The 22715-nt window shown below is 46.2% G+C and overlaps 1 protein-coding gene across 1 annotated transcript; it reads left to right on the plus strand.

Annotated features, from left to right (window-relative positions):
* Positions 1-4050: 4050 nt before the first annotated feature.
* Positions 4051-13549, plus strand: ccdc102a (coiled-coil domain containing 102A). The gene is made up of 8 exons (XM_018758141.2): positions 4051-4565; positions 5462-5664; positions 6102-6210; positions 6865-6981; positions 7136-7345; positions 11596-11766; positions 11968-12071; positions 12896-13549. Exons 1-8 carry the CDS (start codon positions 4065-4067, stop codon positions 13029-13031), a joined length of 1551 nt encoding a protein of 516 aa, XP_018613657.1. The 5' UTR covers positions 4051-4064; the 3' UTR covers positions 13032-13549.
* Positions 13550-22715: the final 9166 nt, after the last annotated feature.

Genomic DNA, 22715 nt, shown 5'->3' on the forward strand with positions numbered 1-22715 from the left:
CTTCTGTTCGACTGTGTTAATGTGTTTGTCTTAACCGCAAACAATGTATTTCATCCAGAATGTTAATTCGGTGATTAGAGGATTATGTTTTGTAGGGAAAAGCAGACTGTGCCTTATGTCCCACAACCGTGGCATCTACAGCTCTCCAGGACCCTTGGAATGCCCTATCTTGCCCAGAATGCACTGCAGTCACAGAGCTCCAGATTCAGCAGGGGTTGGTTTCATCCTTGTGAAAACTCTTGGGCCCAAGGCCATATATTCTTGTGTCAGTGATGAGTGACATGTGAACACAGAACATCTGAAGAGCTACTGAAGATTGCTACGGGCATGTACTGTAGAGTCCCTCCATACATCCCTGAGTAGAACAGCCACCCAGCACAATGTGCAAATGGTTAAAGAGCGGGATGTGCAGCAACTTACTTGAAGGTTGCAAGTTCAAGTCCTAGAAAAAACCCTGTTTTGATAAGTATTAACCATTTTTTTGTGTGGTAGTTCCGGCAGCGTGGTGGGTTAGGCTGGTGCCCGCTGTGTGGTAGGTCTGGGGTTTGAACCCTGCTTGGGGTGCCTTGCAATGGGCTGCCATCTCGTCCAGGGTGTGTCCCCTGCACCCTGTGTTGCTGGGTGAGGCTCCAGTTCACTGCAACCCCGTTTAGGACAAGTGGTTGTCCCTGATGGATGGATGAGGAGGTTGGTCTCTCTGAAAACAATCATTTGAAAAGTTGGAGGGAAAAAAGAAGATGAGCAGCAAGCAAGTGAATGGACTTGATTACAGAGACAGCACACTTCTTTCAATATCAAAGATGCAAGTGGAGGACAGAACTTTGAGTGGACTCTGTCTACAAGGATGTGGTGCCATACTTTCAATATAGGGTATTCATAGATATTGATAAATACCTGAATTCTATCTTGCAGATATTTAACAAAGTATGTTTTTGTGCGGACCGTTACCCGCAGATCATTGCTGCATTTTGAGATGGTTGTCCATTTCATAAAGAAGAGTTGTGCCAGCTAAGCCACTGATCATGCCACGTCAGTGCTATTTCTAGACTTTTCCCAAGCTTGTTACAAAACTGCAGAGAAAATGGCTCTGATTTAGATATTTATGGGCTGCTTCATTCCACAGAGAAGAACAGCAGCAGGGCTCTGTCCATTGTGCCCATTTGTGCGGGCTGCTGTGTGGAATGCTGGAACGATACCTACCCCCTACACCCAGTACCTGCCCCCCAGCTCCAGGATGTGGTCTGGAACCCGTTCACAAAGCCTCAGAATGGCACTCCCTTTTGGCAACAATATATTCTGATTTGGGTTTTGATTAGCTTATAGTATGTAACATAATGTGGTGTTTTTAGGCCAGTAGTTCTGATTATTTTCTGCAAGGCTTGCACTTTTATCTTACTCTTAAAACTGTAAATATTGCAGTCTGTGAAATAACTGTAGTAATGTACACGTGATATATTAATAATTAACTTTTTTCACATACCCAACATCACGGTGTTTTTGCATTTCGAACAGTTGGTTTTTTGCTAACCTAAACAATGTGGATTGAAACGCTTTTGCTGGGAGCAGTTTGTTCTCAGTAGAGGCTGACATGTTTTACACAGCAGGAAAAGGTGACAGTACAAAATAACAATGAGTGAAACGTAGAGTCTCGTACAGGCTGTCACTGGGTTTGGTGGGTTTGCTGATGTCTCTGCTTTGTGCCACTTCCTCTGGAGGTTTTCAGGCTTGGTATGTTAAGGTTGTTTTCTTAGTTTCATCTGCCTAATTAGTGTTCATGGTCCTGTTCAAGTCCTCCACACTTGATGATGGCTAATGGTTCCACTTACAGGTGTCTGAGATGTTTGCCCCGAGGTGACAGTGGAGAATTACCCAGCTGATGAGACTTTCGTTAAAGTCCCCAGAGTGTGAATACGGCCCCCATAGGGAGCACAATGCAGTACAGAGGAATAATTCAGAAATTATGCACATAGATATTTTTTGCAATGGTCTTACCAACACTGAAATTATGTGCCTCATGACCTGCTGCCAAAATGCGTGGAGTATCGTGGCGGGCGGTGTAATTTCACTCTGTTTTACATATTGCTTTTAAGTGAAGTGCAGCTGTGGTGAGAGGGTTTTTTCTGAGAACAGAAAGAAAACTGATCCCTGTTGCTGTTGCCATTGGGTTTTAGCTTCGGCAGAGATTAAACCTGTTCCCCTCTCTGATTCTCAGTTACCGTGGTGCAGTGCTTGTTTTCTGTTTTACTGTGTTTGTCACCCAACCAGTATAGGTCCTCAAGGGCGCAGGAGTAGTGTCCCATCTATGAAACTGATCCCTTCTCCCAAACCTCCTGCCAGTAGTCCTTTGTGTTGTTTTCCATGGAGACCAGCAGAAGATGCTGACAACCCCCCCCACCCCCGAAAAGGAGACCAGACCCATCTTTTCTGGTCTGGTTCTGGAGCCAATAACTGAGGGAAGTAGCCCAGAAAGATATATTAATAAAAGGTCTGTTTTGTAAAATACGTTTACTTTTGCATTTTCCGAGCTGTAACCAGAGCACAGAGAATTCTGAACACATGTTGTGCTGTTGTCCCCATCACCTTGTGGCTCCTTGTCTTCTGGCTGCTGTCTCCATCTGCCTTCGCCTCTCACCCTTGTTCTGTTGCTAACGTACGTTCACACACTGAGGCATTGTAGCAAGAGTATACTGGGGCCTCTTCTCATATCTCTTTGGAGATGTAAAGACAGCAGAAGTGGGGTTGTAACGTGTTTAAAACACCATGTACGTTGCTCTTCCTGGGAGTAGATTTCCACTGCGACCTGCTGCCCTTTGCTCTGGTGTTCCTTTAATTAGAGCACAGTTTACACTTTGTATCACATTCACCCAAGACTGTTCAGTGAAGCAGTTGAGTTTGACTGTAAATTGGTGAACTACCAGACTCAGTCCTGTTGTTTTAACCAATGGGGCAAAGTGCTGCCAAACACAGGAAGCTGAAACAGGACTCCAGTTTCATTCAGACAAATGCTGTGACCTGTCAGTTGAGGGTGTCCTGCACCATGGTTGAGGTGCTGGGTTTAAGACACTGTCTCTGCAAGGTTGAGAAAAAAGTCTAGAGTCCTACCCAGCAATAACATACTGCACAGGTTATCAGCACAGGATTGTTGTACTGTTCTGGGAATCCAGCTGATGAGTCACAGGCTAATGGTAAATGACAGTAAATGATGGTAGAAAACCTGCAGGTAGGCGCTCTATGTTCTGCATGACTTTAGCCCCAGTTGTCTGTGGGATGCACCATTGCTGTGTTTGTGGTTTGGGCCTTGCTGAGAGAGCTCCTCAAACCTAGTTCCTCAACTGCTGTGCAGCACAACCTCAGGCGAAAGGTCACAGCATCTGTCTGGCGTCAAACTGGAGTTATGTTGCAGCTTCCTGTGTGGCACTTTGGCCCTCTGGGATGCAGGTATACAATGTAGCTGTCCTCCTTGTCAGCACCTCCTTAATGGGTCCAAAACCTGTAGCGGGACATGAAATGGATTAAAATTATCAAATTTAAAGATTTTGTGTGTGTGTGTGTGTGTGTGTGTGTGTGTGTGTGTGTGTTGTGTTGTGTTCATTTAACAGCGTTACTGTGCTGTAGCTGAGTTGGGGACAGGAGCAAAGGTCTTATAAGTAAGTGTCCTGAAAGTGATGGTCGTAATTTATATAATGTAATAATAATGATATTACTATTGTTTTTGTCGTCATGATCATCACAGTCAGTCATCATAATTTAGCCGATGGATTTGGACTTAAGTTGTTGAAGTTGTGTTGTATACATGTTCTGATTAAAATCTGTATTTGTATAATTAATATATTATTATTTACAAATTCAGATGATTATGTTCAGCTCGGATGTGGCTAAGTTTTCATGCTGTTGTGCAATTTCCTGTGAACATCTCAGAAAAGTGCTACCCTATGAAATCATCCAGTGCTGAGTTCACCTCTTCTGTGTTTCTCCATTTGTTTTTGCCAGGGTGTGAGTAGCAAAGCTATGGGCCTTCTGTGAGGTCACTTCCTGTTTCCTGTCCCAGAAGGACCCACTTAGGAATGAACCCCTCCCACAGCCCCCACGTGGCTGATGGCCTCGGCCTACATTTTGACAGGGTGCGGTTGCCGGACAGTGCTACAGCTACGCCTCTGGCCACACTCAGGCCTGACTCACACCTGTCCCTGCTTCCACCCTCGAGCATTGGCATGGCCGAAGGCAGGGACTGGGAAAGCTGGGAAGAGCTGCGCCTGCGGGAGCTGGAGGAGGTACGCACCCGGGCAGCCCAGATGGAAAAGACAATGCGCTGGTGGTCTGACTGCACGGCTAACTGGCGTGAGAAGTGGAGCAAGGTGCGGGCAGAGCGGAACCGTGCTAGGGATGAGGTGCGCCAGCTGCGCCACTGCCTGGATGCCTTGACCAAGGAACTGGAAGTTGCTCTGCCACCCTCTTTCTCCTCCTTGTCATCATCATCGTCCTCCTCAAAGCCCCTGGAGGGGGTTGAGCTCCTGGACCACGAGCCTGTGAAAGATGTGGGCTTGGAGATGCCTGAGAGTTGCAAGGTAGGCTCAGCATCTGTGCCCTATAATACATATAGTGGCAGGTGGTTGTGGGTTTGAGGCACACAGTGCAGTGTTCAGCTATGTCAATGGCTGGATGAATAGTACTGTTATTTTTTGCCTGAAGAAAATGTGTCCTTCATGTGTTCTCCTTGCGCTCCCTACGATCAGAGCTTTCCAGCTAAAGTTTAATCTGATCGACTTTTAACCCAGTTTAAAAATATGCCTTCTTAACCAGGGATTCTGAATTGTTAACTAGTGTAATTAGATGAGGTCTTAATCAGTAAGAGTTCTGAGCTGGTGGAGCTGCTCTTTGTGCTCAAAACCACAGGTTGACACATGTTGGCCCGTGTGTCCTCCGTGAATGCTTTGTGGCACCTTGTACTCAGTCCATCTTCCACGGTTGATGTAGCAGCGATTTCTACGGACAGTCACAGTCTGTTCTCCCTGACCCACTTGCTGTTTGCTGACGCTGTCTCTCTTTGTCGTATTTACTTGCTTCTAGGGTCCTCTAGTGGTTGATCTGTGGAATAATATTTCTCTTCAATAAGTGATGATTAGTCTGAATTAGAGGGGGGCGCGGTGGCACGGTGGGTTGGACCGAGTCCTGCTCTCTGGTGGGTCTGGGGTTTGAGTCCCGCTTGGGGTGCCTTGCGACGGACTGGCGTCCTGTCCTAGGTGTGTTCCCTCCTCCTCCAGCCTTACGCCCTGCGTTGCCGGATTAGGCTCTGGCTCCCCGCAACCCTCTATGGGACAAGCGGTTCAGACTGTGTATGTGTGTAATCTGAAATAGTGATCTACCAGTTTATTATTTTTAGAATTAAATGATGTGACCTCTAATAGTTGAGGGCTGGTGAACAACAGCAGCAGTGTCTTTCTTCCTTGTCTCCGGGACACAGGATGCAGAATCCTTGGAGATCGCCCCGCTACTGAGAGCCAAAGCTCATGAGACTCGGGACGGCTGTCTCTCTGACAGTCTCCGATGTGGCCCTGGCTGGCCACTCTGGGACGACATGCCCACCCAAGCGGATGAAGCCTACAGGGTCAGCGCCCTCCAGCTGCGTCTGGGCGAGTCGCAGAAGGTCCTTCTAAAAGAACGCGAGTGAGTGAGGATCTGCCACCTTGGCTAGGGTGCTGTAGTGAGTCTGTGAAAGGGACTCTAACTAAGAATGCTGATGGAGAACAGTAAAGGTGCTGCATTGTGTGTCTGCAGTGGTCTTTGTGGTTTGTTTTCATCTCTTAGATTGTCACTGTGAAACAGGAGTGGAAGGGAAATGAAATTGGTAATTTTCTCCCTTAGTGACTGTGAGGGGAAACACACACACAGAAATAGATACCCACACACATCATACATATAGACACGTGTGCAACACCCTCAGCCCTGATCCTTGCCCCTATGTGGTTTCCAGATTCAACATCAGCAATAGTATGACAGAAAATGAGAGAGGAGGGGGAAAAGGGAGGAGGGGAAAGGGAGCAGGAGGGTGACACCCCAAGACATGAATACCTGTGTTCCCCTCTGTATTGTTGCCTGAACAGGAACAAGAATTTGCTTGTGAAAAATATGGAGCAGTTGGAGGCTGGGCTGAGCCACTGGAAACAGAAGTATGAGGAGCTGAACAAGAGCAAACAGGAGGCTTTCGAGCAGGTGGCACAACCAGGAGACGGGTTCAAGGGGTTAAACCCAGAGACGGGTCACTGGGCGTTAAACACAGTGGGATATCAGAGTGACAGTGGGTACCAACATGAAGTCAGATGCAGTGCACCCTGAACCTCAAACTCTGGACACCATCAGCTGCGGGGGTCACCAGAAAAAGAAAAGCCAACCCATTGCAGAGATGTGAGCCTGAGGTACAAGTGATAGAGAGACGTGTGCGCATGCACACACACGCACACAATCTGCCATGAGAGAACGCAGTTTCAGATATCCATTATGCTATTGCCGCTTTAACATTTCCTCCTTCAGTGTTTGTACCATGGTGAAGTGGACTGCAGTTTAACAGGCAGTAAGAATGTAATGGAATGCAATGTCGTATGTCTGTAATCCTGCGTATCTGAACAGGTTGAGACTCCAGTGCTGACTGAAGGAAATGTTTTGGCAAACAGCGGCATCTGGAGAAAAGATTCCAGCATTTTGCTTTTGTCTTACGGGACCCCTATAATGCATGTTGTCAAGCTGTTGATGGCCTTATGACCTTAACCACAGTGCCTCAGTATCTAGTGCCAGTGCCCCCCGCCCATGTGAACTGTGTTCAGTGCTCTGATGTGACACTTCCTGTCTATCGTTCCCAACGGCACCCAGCTGATCCTCCTGAAAGAACTGCACCAGAATGAACTGGGCCGCATGTCGGAGGACCTGGAGGATGAACTTGGAGCGCGTACCAGCATGGACAGGAAGCTGGCCGAACTGCGGGGAGAGGTGGGTCCTAACCCGGGTCCTGACCTGGGTTCTTACGGACAAAGCAGAAGGAGAAGTCAATGGATCAGAGATTGTTATCTTTCACCTTCCGACCTCAAAGTTCTTCATTGGGATCCTTTCTCTGTCCCTCTCTCTCTGTCTCTCTTGTCCCCAGATGGAGCGGTTGCAGGTGGAGAACACGCAAGAGTGGGGCCGCCGTGAACAGCTGGAGACGGAGAAGCTTGCACTGGAGCGCGAAAACAAGAAGCTGCGGGTGCAGGTGGAGGACCTGGAAGAGCAGCTGTCCAGGAAGCAGAGGCAGAGCGCCACCGCCCTTGACTTGGACCTCAAGAGCATCCAGAGCGAGCTCTTCGAGAGGAACAAGGCAAGCACATCCCCATGCTGTACTGTCCTATACCTGTACACACCTGAGACATTGCTCTGAGTGGAGTGGGAGGAGCTATGTGAATGGGAGGAGCCACCTGGGTAGACAGGTTAATGGGTTGATGGTATGACTTTGGCAGGAGATACAAATAAAACAGATAAATAAAGTTAAATATGACCATGACGGTATTCAGCTGATGAAAGGGCGGTGGGGGCTTACAGCAGGGGGTGGGTTTTCGGGGTTTTAACAGAGAAAGAAACTGCCTTCGTGTGTGTGTGTGTGTGTGTGTGTGTGTGTGTGTGTGTGGCAATGTGTGTGGCAATGTGTGCGGCAGTGTGTGCAGCGGGAGGTAGTTTGCTACATAATTTATGTATATGAAATGACCACATTACACTGGGCTAGTGTGCTCCAATGTGGCCCAACTGCTTCTTCAGCATCAGCTTTTTAGGACTTAGTTCATTAAACGATTTAGTGGGTGATAGTGGGCATTGCGGGACAGGAGTTCCAGGAGGTGTTTTGTTGGTTGTACTGAGTTACTGAGACATTGCTTACTTCGTACTATCTCGTGCACACATGTGCACACAGTTGCACCAAGCATAGTCCGTTTGCTGGGTGTCAAGCCACAGACAGCAGTGCGTGTGCAGAACGTCAGTGCGATTAAATGCATATAAACATTCTGCTGCCAGAGTGAATTGACAGCTTTGAGACCAAAGAGTGTGTGTCTCCTGCTGTTTGCAGATGTCCTCTTAATCAGTGTGTGAGCACCATTAGTCACTGCCCTGCCCTGTCTTCATTGCCATAGAACTGATCCTGCATTGTGTAGCTGCACCCACATCAGCATTGACCATGCCCACATCACATTTACATTTTTTCATTTACCAGACAATTTTCTCCAAAGCGACGTACATTATGTATGGCTATACCCACACTGGGACAATCCCATGTTGATTTTGGATACACCCAGTGTATTTTAGATACACCTACATAGTACGTAACCACACTCACGTCATGTATAGTCACACCCCATTCTGATGTACCTCTTACAGCAGGATTTGTGACATTTATAATTGGGGTTTATGATTTTTACATTTATTCACTTAGCAGATGCTTTTCTCCCATGCTAGTTCTGTACACTACTTAAAATGGGTTAATTATCCATACATGAGTGGAACACTCTCTCTATCATTCATACACTATGGGTGAACCTAAAAAGCATGTCTTTGGACTGTGTGAGGAAATGAGAGTACCCATAAGAAAGCCACGCTGACACAGGAAGAACATGCAAACTCCACACAGACTGAAGGGGGACCAAACCCATATCCTCTCAGACCACCCGAGCACTGTGAGACAGCAGGTCTACTTGCTGTGCCACCGTGCCACCCCATTACATTGACTCTAACTCCTCACTCCAAACCAACAGTCTCAGAATTTTTTAAGCTCCTCAGGGGAAACATTTCATGTTGAGAGAACGTCCAAATGCAAACACCTGATGATGGGTTTTTATGCTTATTGATGAACATCTGCATGTCATATCAGTGTATAAATCTGTAATAACAATCCACAAACTTCAGAATGATTATTAGTACAAACACATTGATGCACATTCCATTGTAGTACAATGGTGTTTATATGTAATGATTTAAGACAGAGGAGATTGACATGAGGTCCAAACCCACACATGGGTCCTTCAACAATAGGAAACTTCTCAAAAGCTCAAAGGGGAATCAGGGAAGTGACCAGTGGATAGCAGGAAGTCAGTGGTAAATTCAGAACACTGATTCCAGGTCTTGGACACTTTGTCTCACTGTTTACCACCAGTGCGAAAAGCAGTACGAGAGCAGTGATGAAGTGGAAGCAACTATGATACCCTTTCCCATGTGTGGATAGGAGCACCGTGTGACTGGTTTGAACCTCAACCAGCAAGACCACAGAAGCAGCCCTACTAACCCAGGGCCACCCATCCTCTCATACACTAATTACTACGGGTCCTACTGAACATCCCACTTAGGCACACCGTGTGTCCCAGTATGCCCTGCAGTGGTCTGAAAGACACCAGCTAGTAGTGGAAGTGGTTTGCCCATATCCACAGGCTTTAGGGAGTAGAACCCACTGAGTTGGAGCTCACAGAGGTTGCACAATGCCATTTGGGGGCCTTGCTGCTGGGGCCCATCTGAGCTAAGGGGGTGGGACCTCTTCTGCTGGCCTTTGAAGTCTTTTGTTCACAGTTATTATTTGCTTTGCAGTCAAAATTTATGCAAAGCAAGTTGTAAAGCATGCAGTTTGGAGTTATAGCTCAGCAGTGTTGCTTCTTTGTGTCAGGTTATATATTGCCTGCAGAAAATACTTAATCTTTACCCTTCATTTTTTTTCAGTTTCATTACTATTCAACTGCGGCTTAGGTGCCGAATTTGACTTATAGTTCTAACTCATTTACTTTGATCAAGGGTAGACGTGGGGAAAACATGGAAACTCCACACAGACTGAACAGGGATTGAACCCACATCCTGTCATACCATCCAGGCACTGTGAGACAGCAGCACTACTGATATTAACTTTTCTCCTGTAGCCTTTCAATACAGATTTGCAGCAGGTCCAGATATGTTTAGGTTTAAAGTTTGATGGGACAGCTAGTAGTATAGTGGTTAGAGTTACTGCCTTTGGATCCAAAGGTGGCAGGTTTAATCTCCACCTCCAGCTGCACTACCCTTGGGCAAGGTAATTATGCTAAAATTGCTACAGTAAAATTACCCAGCTGTGTAAATGGGTATGGTTGTAAACATGCAACTGTAATAACTGTAAGCTTAACGTTGTAAGTTGCTTTGGAGAAATGCAGCAGCTAAATTAATAAATGTTAATGTGATCTCAGGACATCCGGGGCAAAAAGACACTCATAGCAGAACCGTTGAAGTATCATCTGGAAAGACAGTGGTTATGCTCACTGAGTTGAGGACCACACTCGGTTACAGTCGATGTACAATGGCTAGGTGGGAAATTTCCAAACTTTTAAACAGAATTTCTCTGTTCTGCAACCTTGTCCTCTTTTTCTTGGGTGATTTTTAGACTGTCACTGTATTGTGGACAACATCATTTTTTTTCCAAATGATTGGACAGCATCTGATTTTTGCTGCAGATTTGTCCCTTGCGGGCAGTATGGTTCAGCTGGGAATGATGGGTTTTCGCCTGCAACCACAAGGTGAACTGGGGTTTTTCCTGTAACTGATGGAGATATCGGGTGCATCTCCATTCAGTTGGTGGTTTTTTTACTCAGACACCACGGGTGATTAATTATTAGTTTTATCCCATAATATAATGGAATGTGTTCCTCAGAGCTACTGAATCCTTACCACATTGAATAAGGGTCTTAAACCCATCTCTTTCAGAGCCATTTCTTTCCTTATCTCCTGACAGCTGCATAAATGAGTCAAACACCATCTACTATGATTATCTGTGTATTTGCTATTTGAATTTCACTTCTATAGGGGCTATTTAATATCTATGGTTGCAACTCTGTGCTGCAGCACGTCTGTATCTTTTCAAATCTGTATCTTTGTTTTTTTCATCCGTACCTGTGTGCATGTTGTCTGTGTGTGTATGTCGGTCTTTCAGAAAAAGGGTGAGAGGGAGCAGAATGAAGAAGTTGAACCCAAGGCTCTTTGAGACAAGAGCTCTTGGAAGTATTCCCAAAGAATCAAGGGTCTAGGGTGGCCGGAACAGTGTGTGCGCTATGTGTGTATGTATGTCTTAGACTCTACACAGTTCCATTAAAAGTGATCTCTGGCTGGATCTTCACTCATCAATACAAGACGAGTCTTTACTTGAGAGCACTGTGGGTTCACTATCGTGTCACAGTCGTTAGTTAATTTATTCCCCATTATTGATGTCATCAATTATTAATATTATGACTTATTCAACTACTGTTTCATTATTTAAACCAAATGGTTTGTTTTTGTGTCCCACCAAAGTATCTGTAGCCCCTTCATCACTGTTGTATATTTAACCATGTTTAACGTGAATTTTTAGCACCATACGTCATTAGTATGAAAATGTGGAGCTTTTCAAGGTTCCTGATGTTTATCTGGGGAACAGTGTCAGATGTGAGCTGTAAAGCTGTTAAAGTGTGGTTCTTTACAGTCTGTCTGTGCGTATAGACTTTCAAGGCTGTAGTGTTCTACAATGGGTTGAGAAATGTACCACCTGCTAGAGAGGAACCTGTGATGTTGAGTCACTGCTGTTTCCTTCTTGGGCTGCAGGAGCTGGCAGATATGTGCCATATACACTCCAAGCTGAAGAAGCAGCACCACGACAAGATGGCTGAGCTGGCACATGCCAACCGCCGTGTGGAGCAGCACGAGGCTGAAGTGAAAAAGCTGAGATTCAGGGTGGATGAGTTGAAAAAGGAGCTTGTGCAAGCAGAAGATGAGGTGATGACCCAAGGGTGTAATGATTTATCTCTTACTACATGACCTGCATGACCAAGTAGTTGTGAGTAATATCCATAGGCTGGTGTTTTGGTCAGTGTTCAGTGGATGAAGCCCAGGCTGTACACTGTGAATTTCCGGTAGGATGTCTGTGTTGACTGTGGTTCCCTCAGGACTTACCTTCTCTGTCTCCATATATCTCAGTTGGATGAAGCCCACAATCAGACCAGGAAGCTGCAGAGGTCTTTGGATGAGCAGGTGGAGCACTCTGAGAATCTGCAGGTCCAGCTGGATCACCTCCAATCTAGGTAAATATCTTAAATTCAGTTCCACTGCTCATGTAACAGTAAAAAAAAAAAAGAATGCTACTGTTGAGGTAAATCCTGTACCGTCAGTACTATTGAGTACCTCTTGCCTGACTGCTGTTTCTATGTGTTACCATGGATGCCTGACAGATGTCAGGTGGCTGGCAGCAGTGATACTGCTCTCTTCACTTGGAGCAGACCATGTACCCAGTACACTTTGTGTGTGTGTGTGTGTTGTTGAGAGCTGGGGGCCACTTGCCATCCTGTTCCCATGGTTTTACTTCGCTTTCAGCCACAGAGAGAGGAACTTCTCTAGTCCTGCATGTCTCCCGAGGAGTCTACCAGCCTGTTACCCTGTACAGTTTCTTCCAGGATAAACACAATGTGTGTATATGTCTGTCTGTCAGTCAGGAAATGAACTGAAACCTGACAACCTCATGAAGGAGGTCTCTTCACTACAAACTGAAATGGGCAATAGAACAGAAACAGTTTTTCTACACAACTGTTGTTATTTTGCACGCAGGATGACTAATTTGAACCAAGAGACTTTTTCGTTTAAAATCCGTCTGTCATGTACAAACTCCATATACCACCAACAGTTGCTTCTCACATTTATCTGAAGCTTTTTTTACTTTGATTTATCCCTTTATACAGTAGGGTGATTTTTACTGAATCAGTTCAGGGTAAGCACTTTGATCAAGGTTCCTACAGCAGTAGATGAGATTCAAGCTCAGGTGCTTTGAGGCAGGAGCTGTAACCACTTTGCTGCCTCTATCCCTTGTCTGTCAGCCTATCTCATTCTGCCTTTGCTCTCCCCTCTGATCCAGACTCCGGCACCAGCAGAATTCTAGCTTCTTTGGGAAGAAGCTTAGGTCACTGCGGTTCGGCTCAGACCATCATCCTGATGGGTCACCTAGCGACGTGGATGAGGAGGAAGAGGAGCTGCAGATCCACATCACTTGAGGGGTGGGAGTGATGGAAGTGGTGCCTGGAGGGGGGCTCTGTCCTGTTCTGGTGCAGAGGGTGGGGTTACTTCCATGGCACCTGTGCACACCTGGAAAGAGGCAACTGGATCAGGTTCACACGTCCACCCACACAGACCCCTGTGGTCCCTGCTGTCCCCTAACCAGTCACAGGTGTTAGGCTTACAGTCAGATCATACTAGAAATAATTCCTTGTTTTTATGGATCTGTATTTTGCTTTGTTTCCGTCACCCTCTTTCCTGCCTGAGCTCAGCCTCTGTGCAATCAGCTGAACCCCATTGTTGCCCTTCCTCTGATGATAAATGCCGTGTGTGAGTGTGTGTGCCTGTTTTATCTGCATCCAGTTACATGTGGTCAAAGAGTACATTATGTCTTTCAGCCACATGCTGCCATGGAAACCCCCCCTCACCCACACACAGGAGGACAGGCCATCTTGACAGGCTGATACATATGCAGTGTAGGTGATGTTATCAGTGAAATTCACTTAATATTTTTGCTACTGTTCAAGTATTATTTTTGGAAAAAATAAAAGGGAAAAAAATCATGACTGTATTCAGGCCTCTTTTAAAAGCTGATTTTTTTGTGTGTGTGTGTGAGAGAGAGAGAGAGAGAGAGAGAGAGAGAGAGAGAGAGAGAGAGAGAAACTGCTGCGGATGTCAGCAGTAATAGGTTACTGGCAGAAACAGGTAAAACACATTAGAAATGACTTCTTAAAGTCACTTGGCATAATTAATTAATTATACATTTTTCATCATCCAAGAGAAATGTTACACATTGATGGTTCCTGTCCAGTTCTGACTCTGTCATTCAATAATGGCAACTTGAAATATAACATAAATAATGTAATTATCCTGTATAATGTGGACATGCCATTAATAGGTGAGTGACACACACACACACACACACACACACACACACACTCTCAGAACCGCTTGTCCCATACGGGGTCATGGAGCCTACCCGGTAACACAGGGCATAAGGCCAGAGGGGGAGGGGACACACCCAGGACGGGACGCCAGTCCGTCACAAGGCACCCCAAGCAGGACTCAAACCCCAGACCCACCGGAGAGCAGGACTGTGGTCCAACCCACTGCGCTACCGCACCCTAGGTGAGTGACATTTCCCAGAATTCAGTCCTCAGTTTCTTCCAATGTCCTCAGGTTCCTTTTCATTGAAGCTGTAAATGCAGCAGCTGCTCTGGCTCCAACACCTTTATGATGTGCCGTATTGCTTTAATATTGCGGTGAGTTTTAAACAACCCAGTAAATCATTTCTTAATTTTTCTGACATCTCTCTGTATCTGATTTTACAGTAGGAAGCTGCAGCAGTTTTGCATTCACTCCATACTGCCATATTGATTTCCACACAAGGCCAATTCATTCACATTTATCAATACTCAGCATACATTGCAGCTCCTCACTGAACTGGGTTCTTCTCATCAAACACACCCTGTTCATTTTCTGATTTGTCATCTCTGTCTTTTGTGATCTACGCAGAAAATCCAGGCTATCTAATCATTTCAATAACCACAACCATCTCATCAGGTGGGCAGCAGGGGGTGCACTAGTTACAAATGCCACTTTGCACTTGAAGGATTTAGGTTCAAATCCTACCTCCCACTGTAGTGCCCTTCATGAAAGGACTGACCCTGAATTTACACAGTAAAAATTGCTACTTTATAAATAGATTTACTTAAGAATCACATCTGCAGCCATGTCTCTTTCTCAATGAAATGCACAAATTGTATTTTCCCTGAGATGTACGTTGCTTTGGAGAAAAGTGTCTGCTAGATGAATAAATGTAAATGGGTAAATCAGTGTAAATAGCTTATAATACATTGAAACAATGCTTCACACCACCTTTACTACCAGACTGTAACATCCGGATGAGAGTCCAACACGGAAGCATTTTGCTTTTACCTCCAAACCCAGACGCAAAGTATAATGACCCCCCGGTGCAGAGTTCATTTATAAGTGCACGGTACAAACTGTAGAATACAGTTTAGAGGTTAAATGAACACGGGATAAAGAGACGGTGTATTCTCACAAAGGTGAAAAGTGAAACACAAATCTATGAGTAGAACTTGCAACGCGGAAGTGACGAAATACCACCCTGGAACAGTGGAACATAAACATCTACAGAACATAAATACCTATGGAAAAGGACTTGACAAACAGGCAACTAAAGCTTGCTAGGAAATCACAAAGGGAACGCTGATTAAAAATCTGCAATCTATCCTTGCCCGCTTGCTCTTTTTTATACTTCACTAATCACCAGATTATGAACAGGTGCATGGGTTTGGGCTAGTGACATTGAGTGGTGCCTCCTCTGCCCTATAGGGGTATTGTCCCTGTGGGTTGTGACAGTACCCCCCCCCCCCCCCCCCAGGAGAGGCTGCAGCCCTTCTATGCAACCGCCTCCATTGTCATGGAGCTGGTCGGTCCAGATGAAACCTGTGAAAATCCACAATAAGAGTGAGGTCCAAAATGTAAGATGCTGGCACCCAGGGGCCATAGCCCTCTGTCAATCAGATAGTACATTGTGCTTCTGCATCGTTTGGTGTCCAGGAGGGCCTTGACATAGTAGGTGGAGGAAGTGAGATCTCCGGACTCCGCAGGGTGGAAACGCAGTAGAGCTCGAGGTGTGAGACATAAAACGTGAGGCAAATACGATAATGAGGTGGTAACTGTAGGCGGTAAGAAACAGGGTTGAGCCCTTTAAGAATCTTGAAAGGGCAGATGAAGCAGGGGGGCTAATTTCCTTGATGGCAGATGCAGTTTGATGTCCCATGTAGGCAACCACACTCTTTTCCCTGGTTGGTACATTACATTTACACACACACACACACACACACACACATTTTCAGAACCGCTTGTCCCATACGGGGTCACGGAGCCAACCCGGCAACACAGGGTGTAAGGCCGGAGGGGGAGGGGACACACCCAGGACGGGACGCCAGTCCGTTGCAAGGCACCCCAAGCAGGACTCGAACCCCAGACCCACCCAAGAGGAGGACTGTGGTCCAACCCACTGCACCACCACACCCCCCACATTACATTTACATTTATTGATTTAGTAGATGCTTTTCTCCAAAGCGATGTACATCTAATAGAAAATACAATTTGTACATTACATTAGGAGAAAGTTGTAGACTTATGATCCTTAAGTATAGCTTGTTTCTTTTACCATATGCACCAATGTTTATCACAAGAGTAGCTGCATAGAGCTATCTGTCAATCACACCGATCATTTTGGGTCATGATCATGACACTATGACCTTCTTACTGGTTTTTTTTTTTTTTTTTGTGAGATAGATAGATTTACTTTATTGATCCCACAAGGGAAATTATGTTACAGCAGCAGAACACAAGTCTGAAAATACTTGCAATATAAAAATAAAAAAAATATATAAAAACAATATAAAAAAAAACATATAAAACAAGTGGAAAAATACAAGATAAAAATTAAAATATGTACAATTATATATACAGTTGGAGGAATAAAAAAAGTATATTAAATCAAAACAGTATGTAGTGCAACAGTATAGGGTGCAAGTTATGCAGAACGGTAATATCATTATGAGTAGTAACAAAATGAACTAACAATAGTGCTGAATAGTTCATCTGCCACACAGAGGTGAGCTGTTGTACAATGTTATTGCGAACGCTAGGAATGATTTCCTGAATCGTTCTTTACAACAGCGGAGCTGAATGAGTCTATTAGAGAATGAGCTTCGCTGTCTCTGCAGTATGCTGTGAAGTGGGTGGGATGGAATGTCCATGATGGAGAGCAGTTTGTTCAGTGACCTCCTATCCTCACCGACTCAAACGTCTCCATGTTCTGTCCAATGATGCTACCGGCCTTACGGATGAGTTTGTTCATCCTGCCTGCATCTCTGGCATTGATGCTGCTCCCCCAGCAGACCACGGCAAAGTAGATAGCGCTCGCAACAACAGACTGGTAGAAGATCTCCAGCACCTTGCTGCACACATTGAAAGATCTGAGCTTTCTCTGAAAATAGTCTGCTCATTCCCTTCTTGTACACAGCATCAGTGTGGTCCCTCCAGTTCAGACTGCTGTTCAAGTGGACAACTAAGTACTTGTATTTCTGAACAGTCTCAACCTCATCCCCCAGGATCTTTATGGGTCTGACTGCAGTTCTTGTCTTTCTAAAGTCGACGACCATCTCCTTGGTCTTCCTGACATTCAGGAGCAGATGATTCCTGCTGCACCACTCCACAAAGTTATCCACCAGGTGCCTATACTCCAACTCTTGTCCATCTCTAATACACCCCACCACTGCAGAGTCATCAGAGAACTTCTGCAAGTGGCATGATTCAGTATCATACTGAAAATCAGAGGTGTACAGAGTGAACAGGAATGGTGACAGGACAGTTCCCTGTGGCGCTCCTGTGTTACTAGTCAAAACATCAGACAGGAAGCTCCCCAGCCATACAGACTGAGGCCTGTCTGACAGATAGTCAGAGATCCAGGAGACCATAGATGCACCGACACCCATCCCCAGCAACTTCTCACTCAACAAAAGAGGTTGGATGGTATTAAAGGCACTGGAGAAGTCAAAAAAACATGATCCTCACAGTGCTACCACTACCATCAAGTGAGAATGAGCTCGCTGCAGCAGATAGGAGACGGCATCATCCACACCCACATGAGGCTGATAGGCAAACTGAAGAGGGTCCAGACTAGGTTTCACCTGTGGTCTCAGCTGCTTCATCATCAGTCTCTCCAGTACCTTCATAACATGTGATGTTAGGGCAACTGGTCTGAAGTCACTGGGGCCAGATGGGATGGCTATCTTTGGCACCGGTACTAAACAAGATGTTTTCCATAGCACCAGAATCCTTTACTGCAACAGACTCAGGTTGAAGATGTGTTGCAGAATGCCAGACAGCTGGGCCAGGCTGCCGTCCTGCTAACGATCTATGATGATATAGCCTGTGATCTGCTTCATGCCCCTCCACGCATCCCTCATGTTGTTCAGCTGGAGTTTATTCTCCAGCTTCTGTCTATAACAGTCTTTACACTTCCTCAGTGCCACCTTCAGATGGCGCTGTATCCTTCTCATCTCGCCCTTGTCACCAGACCTGAAGGCTCTCTTCTTTTGGTTCAGCAAACCCTTCAGGTCACTGGTAATCCAAGGCTTGTTATTAGGAAAACGGCATACTGTCCGGGTTGGAATGATAGTGTCCTCACAGAAATTAATATAGTCCGTGATGCAGTCAGTGATGTTATTGATGTCGTCCCCATGTGGTCTGCAGAGCACATCCCAATCTGTTGTTTCAAAGCAGTCCTGCAGGGCCTCACAGGCCTCCTGAGTCCACCTCCTCACATTCCTTGTGGAAATAGGCTGCCTTTGAACTGCAGGGACATACTGAGGTGTTAACAGGATAAGATTGTGATCTGTGTGGTGTTTTACACCAAGAACGAATCCTTGAGAGTTTTGTAAAAGAAAGGTTTCTGCTGGCCTGTAGGGTTTAAGTTGACAAAGGATAATTGTTATTGGTTAGTTCCTAAAAGAAGCAGGAACCGTTATTGGGGGCACTATATATAACGGGGGCTTTTTCGCGCGAACGCAGATGAGGTTCCGCGGTGTGAAGTGAGTTTGTAACGCGAGCTACTGTTCTTAATAAACTCTTTGTTTGCACACTTCAAGTGTTCCAGTGCTTTGTTTCAGGGAAACCTCCAAAGAACGGTGTACCTTCCTTTTCGGACACCACAATCTGATCTACCAAGTGGGGGCAGGGCAGTGGCGGTATATGCGTCTTCGACATTTGCATAGAAAAGATCCAGTGTTTTGTTTTCCCGCGTAGTGCAATCAATGAACTGATGAAAAGTTGGAAGAATTGAGTCCAATCTAACATGATTAAAATCTCCAGTAACGGCCACAAAAGCATCGGGGTGCTGAGACTGTAGCCTAGCAACAGTTGTGTGTACTGCGTCACATGCCGATGCCTCATCAGCTGATGGTGGAATGTAAACCCTGACCAGTATGACGGAGGAGAACTCCCATGGTAAGTAATATGGACGCATACTCAAAGCTAGGAGTTCGGTGTCCGGTGAGCAGAAACGTTCCTTCACAGTAATATGTCTGGGATTGCACCACCGTTCATTCACAAACACTGCAATACCACCGCCCTTCTTCTTACCGCTCAGCCTGACGTGTCTGTCCGCCCGAACCGTCCTGAAGGCGGGTATGGAGGCACTGTGTTCCGGGAAGTCTGGTTGCAGCCATGTCTTCGTAAAGCACAAAATGCTGCTGTCCTGGTACCCCCTCTGGGTCCGAATCAGTGCCCACAACTTGTCCATCTTATTTCCCAAAGACCTCACGTTCCCGGTGATGATCGACGGGACAGATGGTTTAAATCTCCTCCTCTTTGCTCTCCTCTTTGCTCCGGCTCTGCACCCGCGGCATCTCCTCCTGAGCTCCTCCGGGATAACAGGCCTAGATCCGGGCAGGTATCCTGTATAGGAGAGCGCTAGCAGCTGATCGCGTGTGTACATAGACACAACGCCACTCCGCTCAGCATGGCCCCCCATTACAAAAAGTGAGGAAAACAGTGATATGGTCATTAAAAAGTAATAAAAGTAATAAAAAAGCAATAAAAAAGTCATCGATCATGACAAGCAACAAGTAAAAAAAAAAAGAAATCTAACGAGCTGCTGCAACAAGCTGCCACTCGGCTGGCGCCATATTGCATTTTGTGCCTACATATTGCATATTGCATACATATAAACATTTATGTGACATTACAGGAGTGGCTCTGTAAAGGATTGATCCGAGTATGACCAAAAACATTTATACCTTATGAGCATGAACATTTATACCTTACATGAACTTAAGAGATCATGGGCAAAGTGAATCCAGAAGAGATGAGTTTTAAAACCCTTTTTAAATGTGGACAGAGATTCAGCAGTTCTGAGTGAGAATGGTAGGTCTTTCCACCATAACAGAGCTAGAACCGAGGACCTCTGTGCTTTACCTTTTGTGCGTGGGACCCCCAAGAAAGCAGATGTGGAAGAGTGTAGCAGCCTGGTTGGCGCGTGGTGAATGATCAAGTCTTGTAGAGGGCTAGGAGCAGTTCTATTGATGCATTTGTAGGCCATAACCAGGGTCTTAAATTTGGTCCGGGCAGCTATAGGAACCCAGCGTAGAGAAACGAGTAGAGGAGGTACACGGGAATGTTTCGGCAAGTCAAACAACTCGGGCAGCAGCGTTCTGTATCAGCTGTAGAGGTTGGCAGTAACAGGAAGGCAAGACAGGAGAGAGCTGCAGTAGTCCAGACGGGAAGTCACCATGGCCTGGACAAGTAGTTAGGCAGAGTCTGTTTTGAGGTAAGGACGCATCCTGCGGATGTATCTGCAGGTCTGGGTTGTGGCTTTGATGTGCTAAAAGAAAGAGATACATGAGACAATCATCCCCCCCAGGACTCTTAACTGAGGAGGTAGGAAAAATGAGCGAGTTGTCCAGTTTGTTCGAGAGATCATGACAGAAAGACAGGCCAGTTGGGAGGTATAGGATCTCTGTTTTGGAGAGGTTGAGTTGTAGTTGGTGATCAGACATCCATGCAGAAATGTTTGAAAGGCAGGCAGTGATGCATGCGGGAATATTTGATGTTTCCGGTGGAAAGAAGAGGAAGAGCTGGGAATCATCAATGTAGCAGTGGTATTTAAATCCATGGGAGGCAATGACAGGGCTGAGGGAGGAGGTGTAGATTGAGAAAAGCAGAGGACCCAATACCGAGTCCTGCAGGACACCAGTTGAAAGAGGCAGAGGAGAAGAACGGCGGCCCTGCCAGACCACTTTATAGGATCTGTTAGATAGGTAGGACTCAAACCATCTTAGTGCTGTTACTTTGATCCAAAGCTGACTGAGAGGAGAGTAGAATCTGGTGGTTGACAGTGTCGAATGCTGCAGACAGGTTGAGGAGGATGAGGACTGAGGAGAGGGAGGCAGCTCTAGCTGACTGAAGAGCAGACACTACCAGGAGTGCCATTTCTGTGGAGTGACTAACTTTGAATCCAGACTGATATCCATTGAGGAGATGGTTCCAGGTGAGGAATTCAGACAGTTGATCACAGGCCACTCGTTCTAGAGTTTTAGACAGAAAGGAGAGGAGGGAGACTGGCTTGTAGTTTTGGACTGAGTTAGGATCCAGAGAGGGTTTCTTTACCAGAGGTTAAATGAGGGTAGTTTTGAAGACTAATGAGAAGCAACTAGATGAGAGCGAGGAGTGAGCTGATGATCTTAGAGATGAGGGTGGAGAGTTGTGGGGAGATGGTCTGTAGGAGTGACGATGGGATCAGATCTAGCGAACAGGTGGTGGCTCTGTGTGATATCAGGAGGTCAGAAATTTCAGATTTTGAGAGTGGCTTGGGGCCTTTGCCTCTACTGCAGTGGTGCTGGTTACTACTTAGCAACCTGCCCTAGCGGCTTGCCACAGGAAGCCCCCGCGCACGATAGTCTAAGGTGTGTGACCCCAAGTCCTAACTTGGAAGAGGTGTGCCCATTGGTTGGTTACACATGCGCTTATGGACTCTGGAGCTGCTAACAGCTTCATAGATACCACTTTCTCAATGTGTATAATCTCATCCATATAAAGGAGGGAAATTAGTGGAAAATTGCGTTTAGCACCACCCTAGGTCGCTATGAATACCTGGTTATGTCTTTCGGTTAGCTAATGCATCCTCTGTATTCCAGGCCTTTGTGAATCACGTGCTGGAAGATTTAGTGAATAAGTGTGTACTTGTGTACCTCGATGACATCCTGGTGTTCTCGCATTCTATGACTAAGCATGTGACACATGTGAGACAGGTGCTTGGCCGCTTATTAGCTAACGGCCTCTTTGTTAAGGGTGAAAAATGTCCGTTTCCCCAGGAGCGTGTGTCTTTCCTGGGTTTCATCCTTGGTCCAGATGGGATGGCAATGGACCCAGTTAAGGTCCAGGCAGTGCTGGATTGGCTCCGTCCAGCCTCCGTGAAGGCCCTGCAACGATTTTTGGGGTTTGTGAACTTTGCGAACCGGTTTACTTGCGGTTTCAGTAGCCTCGCTTCTCACCTCACCTCTCTCCTCGAAGGAGAAACAGAAAAAGTTCTCAGCTCTCCTGGCTACCAGAAGCCCTTGAGGCATTCCAGGATCTCAAGCAGCATTTTACAACTGCTCCGATACTTAAACACACCAGTCCATCTCTACATTTTGTTGTTGAGGTAGACGCCTCGACTGTAGGTGTCGGGGCAGTTTTATCCCAGAGTCAGGGAACCCCAGCAAAGCTCCATTTGTGTGCATATTTTTCATGCAAGCTGTTGCCCGCCGAACAAAAATTACAACATCAGTAATAGGGAATTGTTAGCGATTAAATTGGCTCCGGAGGAGGGAAGGCACTGGTTGGAGGGGGCTACTCACCCCCTTACAGACTACCGAAACCTGGAGTACCTGAGGACTGCCCGTCGTCTCAACCCTCGGCAAGCCCGTTGGGCTCTTTTCTTTGCCAGGTTCCGGTTCACTGTCTCCTACCGTCCTGGCTCCAAGAATACCAAGGCTGACGCTTTGTCCCAGCTGTATGAAAAGGACCCAATCCCAGCAGCGCCCGAGACCATCCTGCCCAGCACCTGCTTCATGGCTCCTGTACGTTGGCAGTTCACCTAG

Source organism: Scleropages formosus, chromosome 1, assembly GCF_900964775.1.
Source record: "Scleropages formosus chromosome 1, fSclFor1.1, whole genome shotgun sequence".
In the NCBI taxonomy this organism is placed as follows: domain Eukaryota; kingdom Metazoa; phylum Chordata; class Actinopteri; order Osteoglossiformes; family Osteoglossidae; genus Scleropages; species Scleropages formosus.

Coding starts and splice junctions, on each gene's coding strand:
- ccdc102a (XM_018758141.2), top strand. CDS start 4,065: ATGAACCCCTCCCACAGCCCCCACGTGGCTGATGGCCTCGGCCTACAT. Junction 5,665..6,101: donor GTCCTTCTAAAAGAACGCGA/GTGAGTGAGGAT, acceptor TTGCCTGAACAG/GAACAAGAATTTGCTTGTGA. Junction 6,211..6,864: donor AACAGGAGGCTTTCGAGCAG/GTGGCACAACCA, acceptor AACGGCACCCAG/CTGATCCTCCTGAAAGAACT.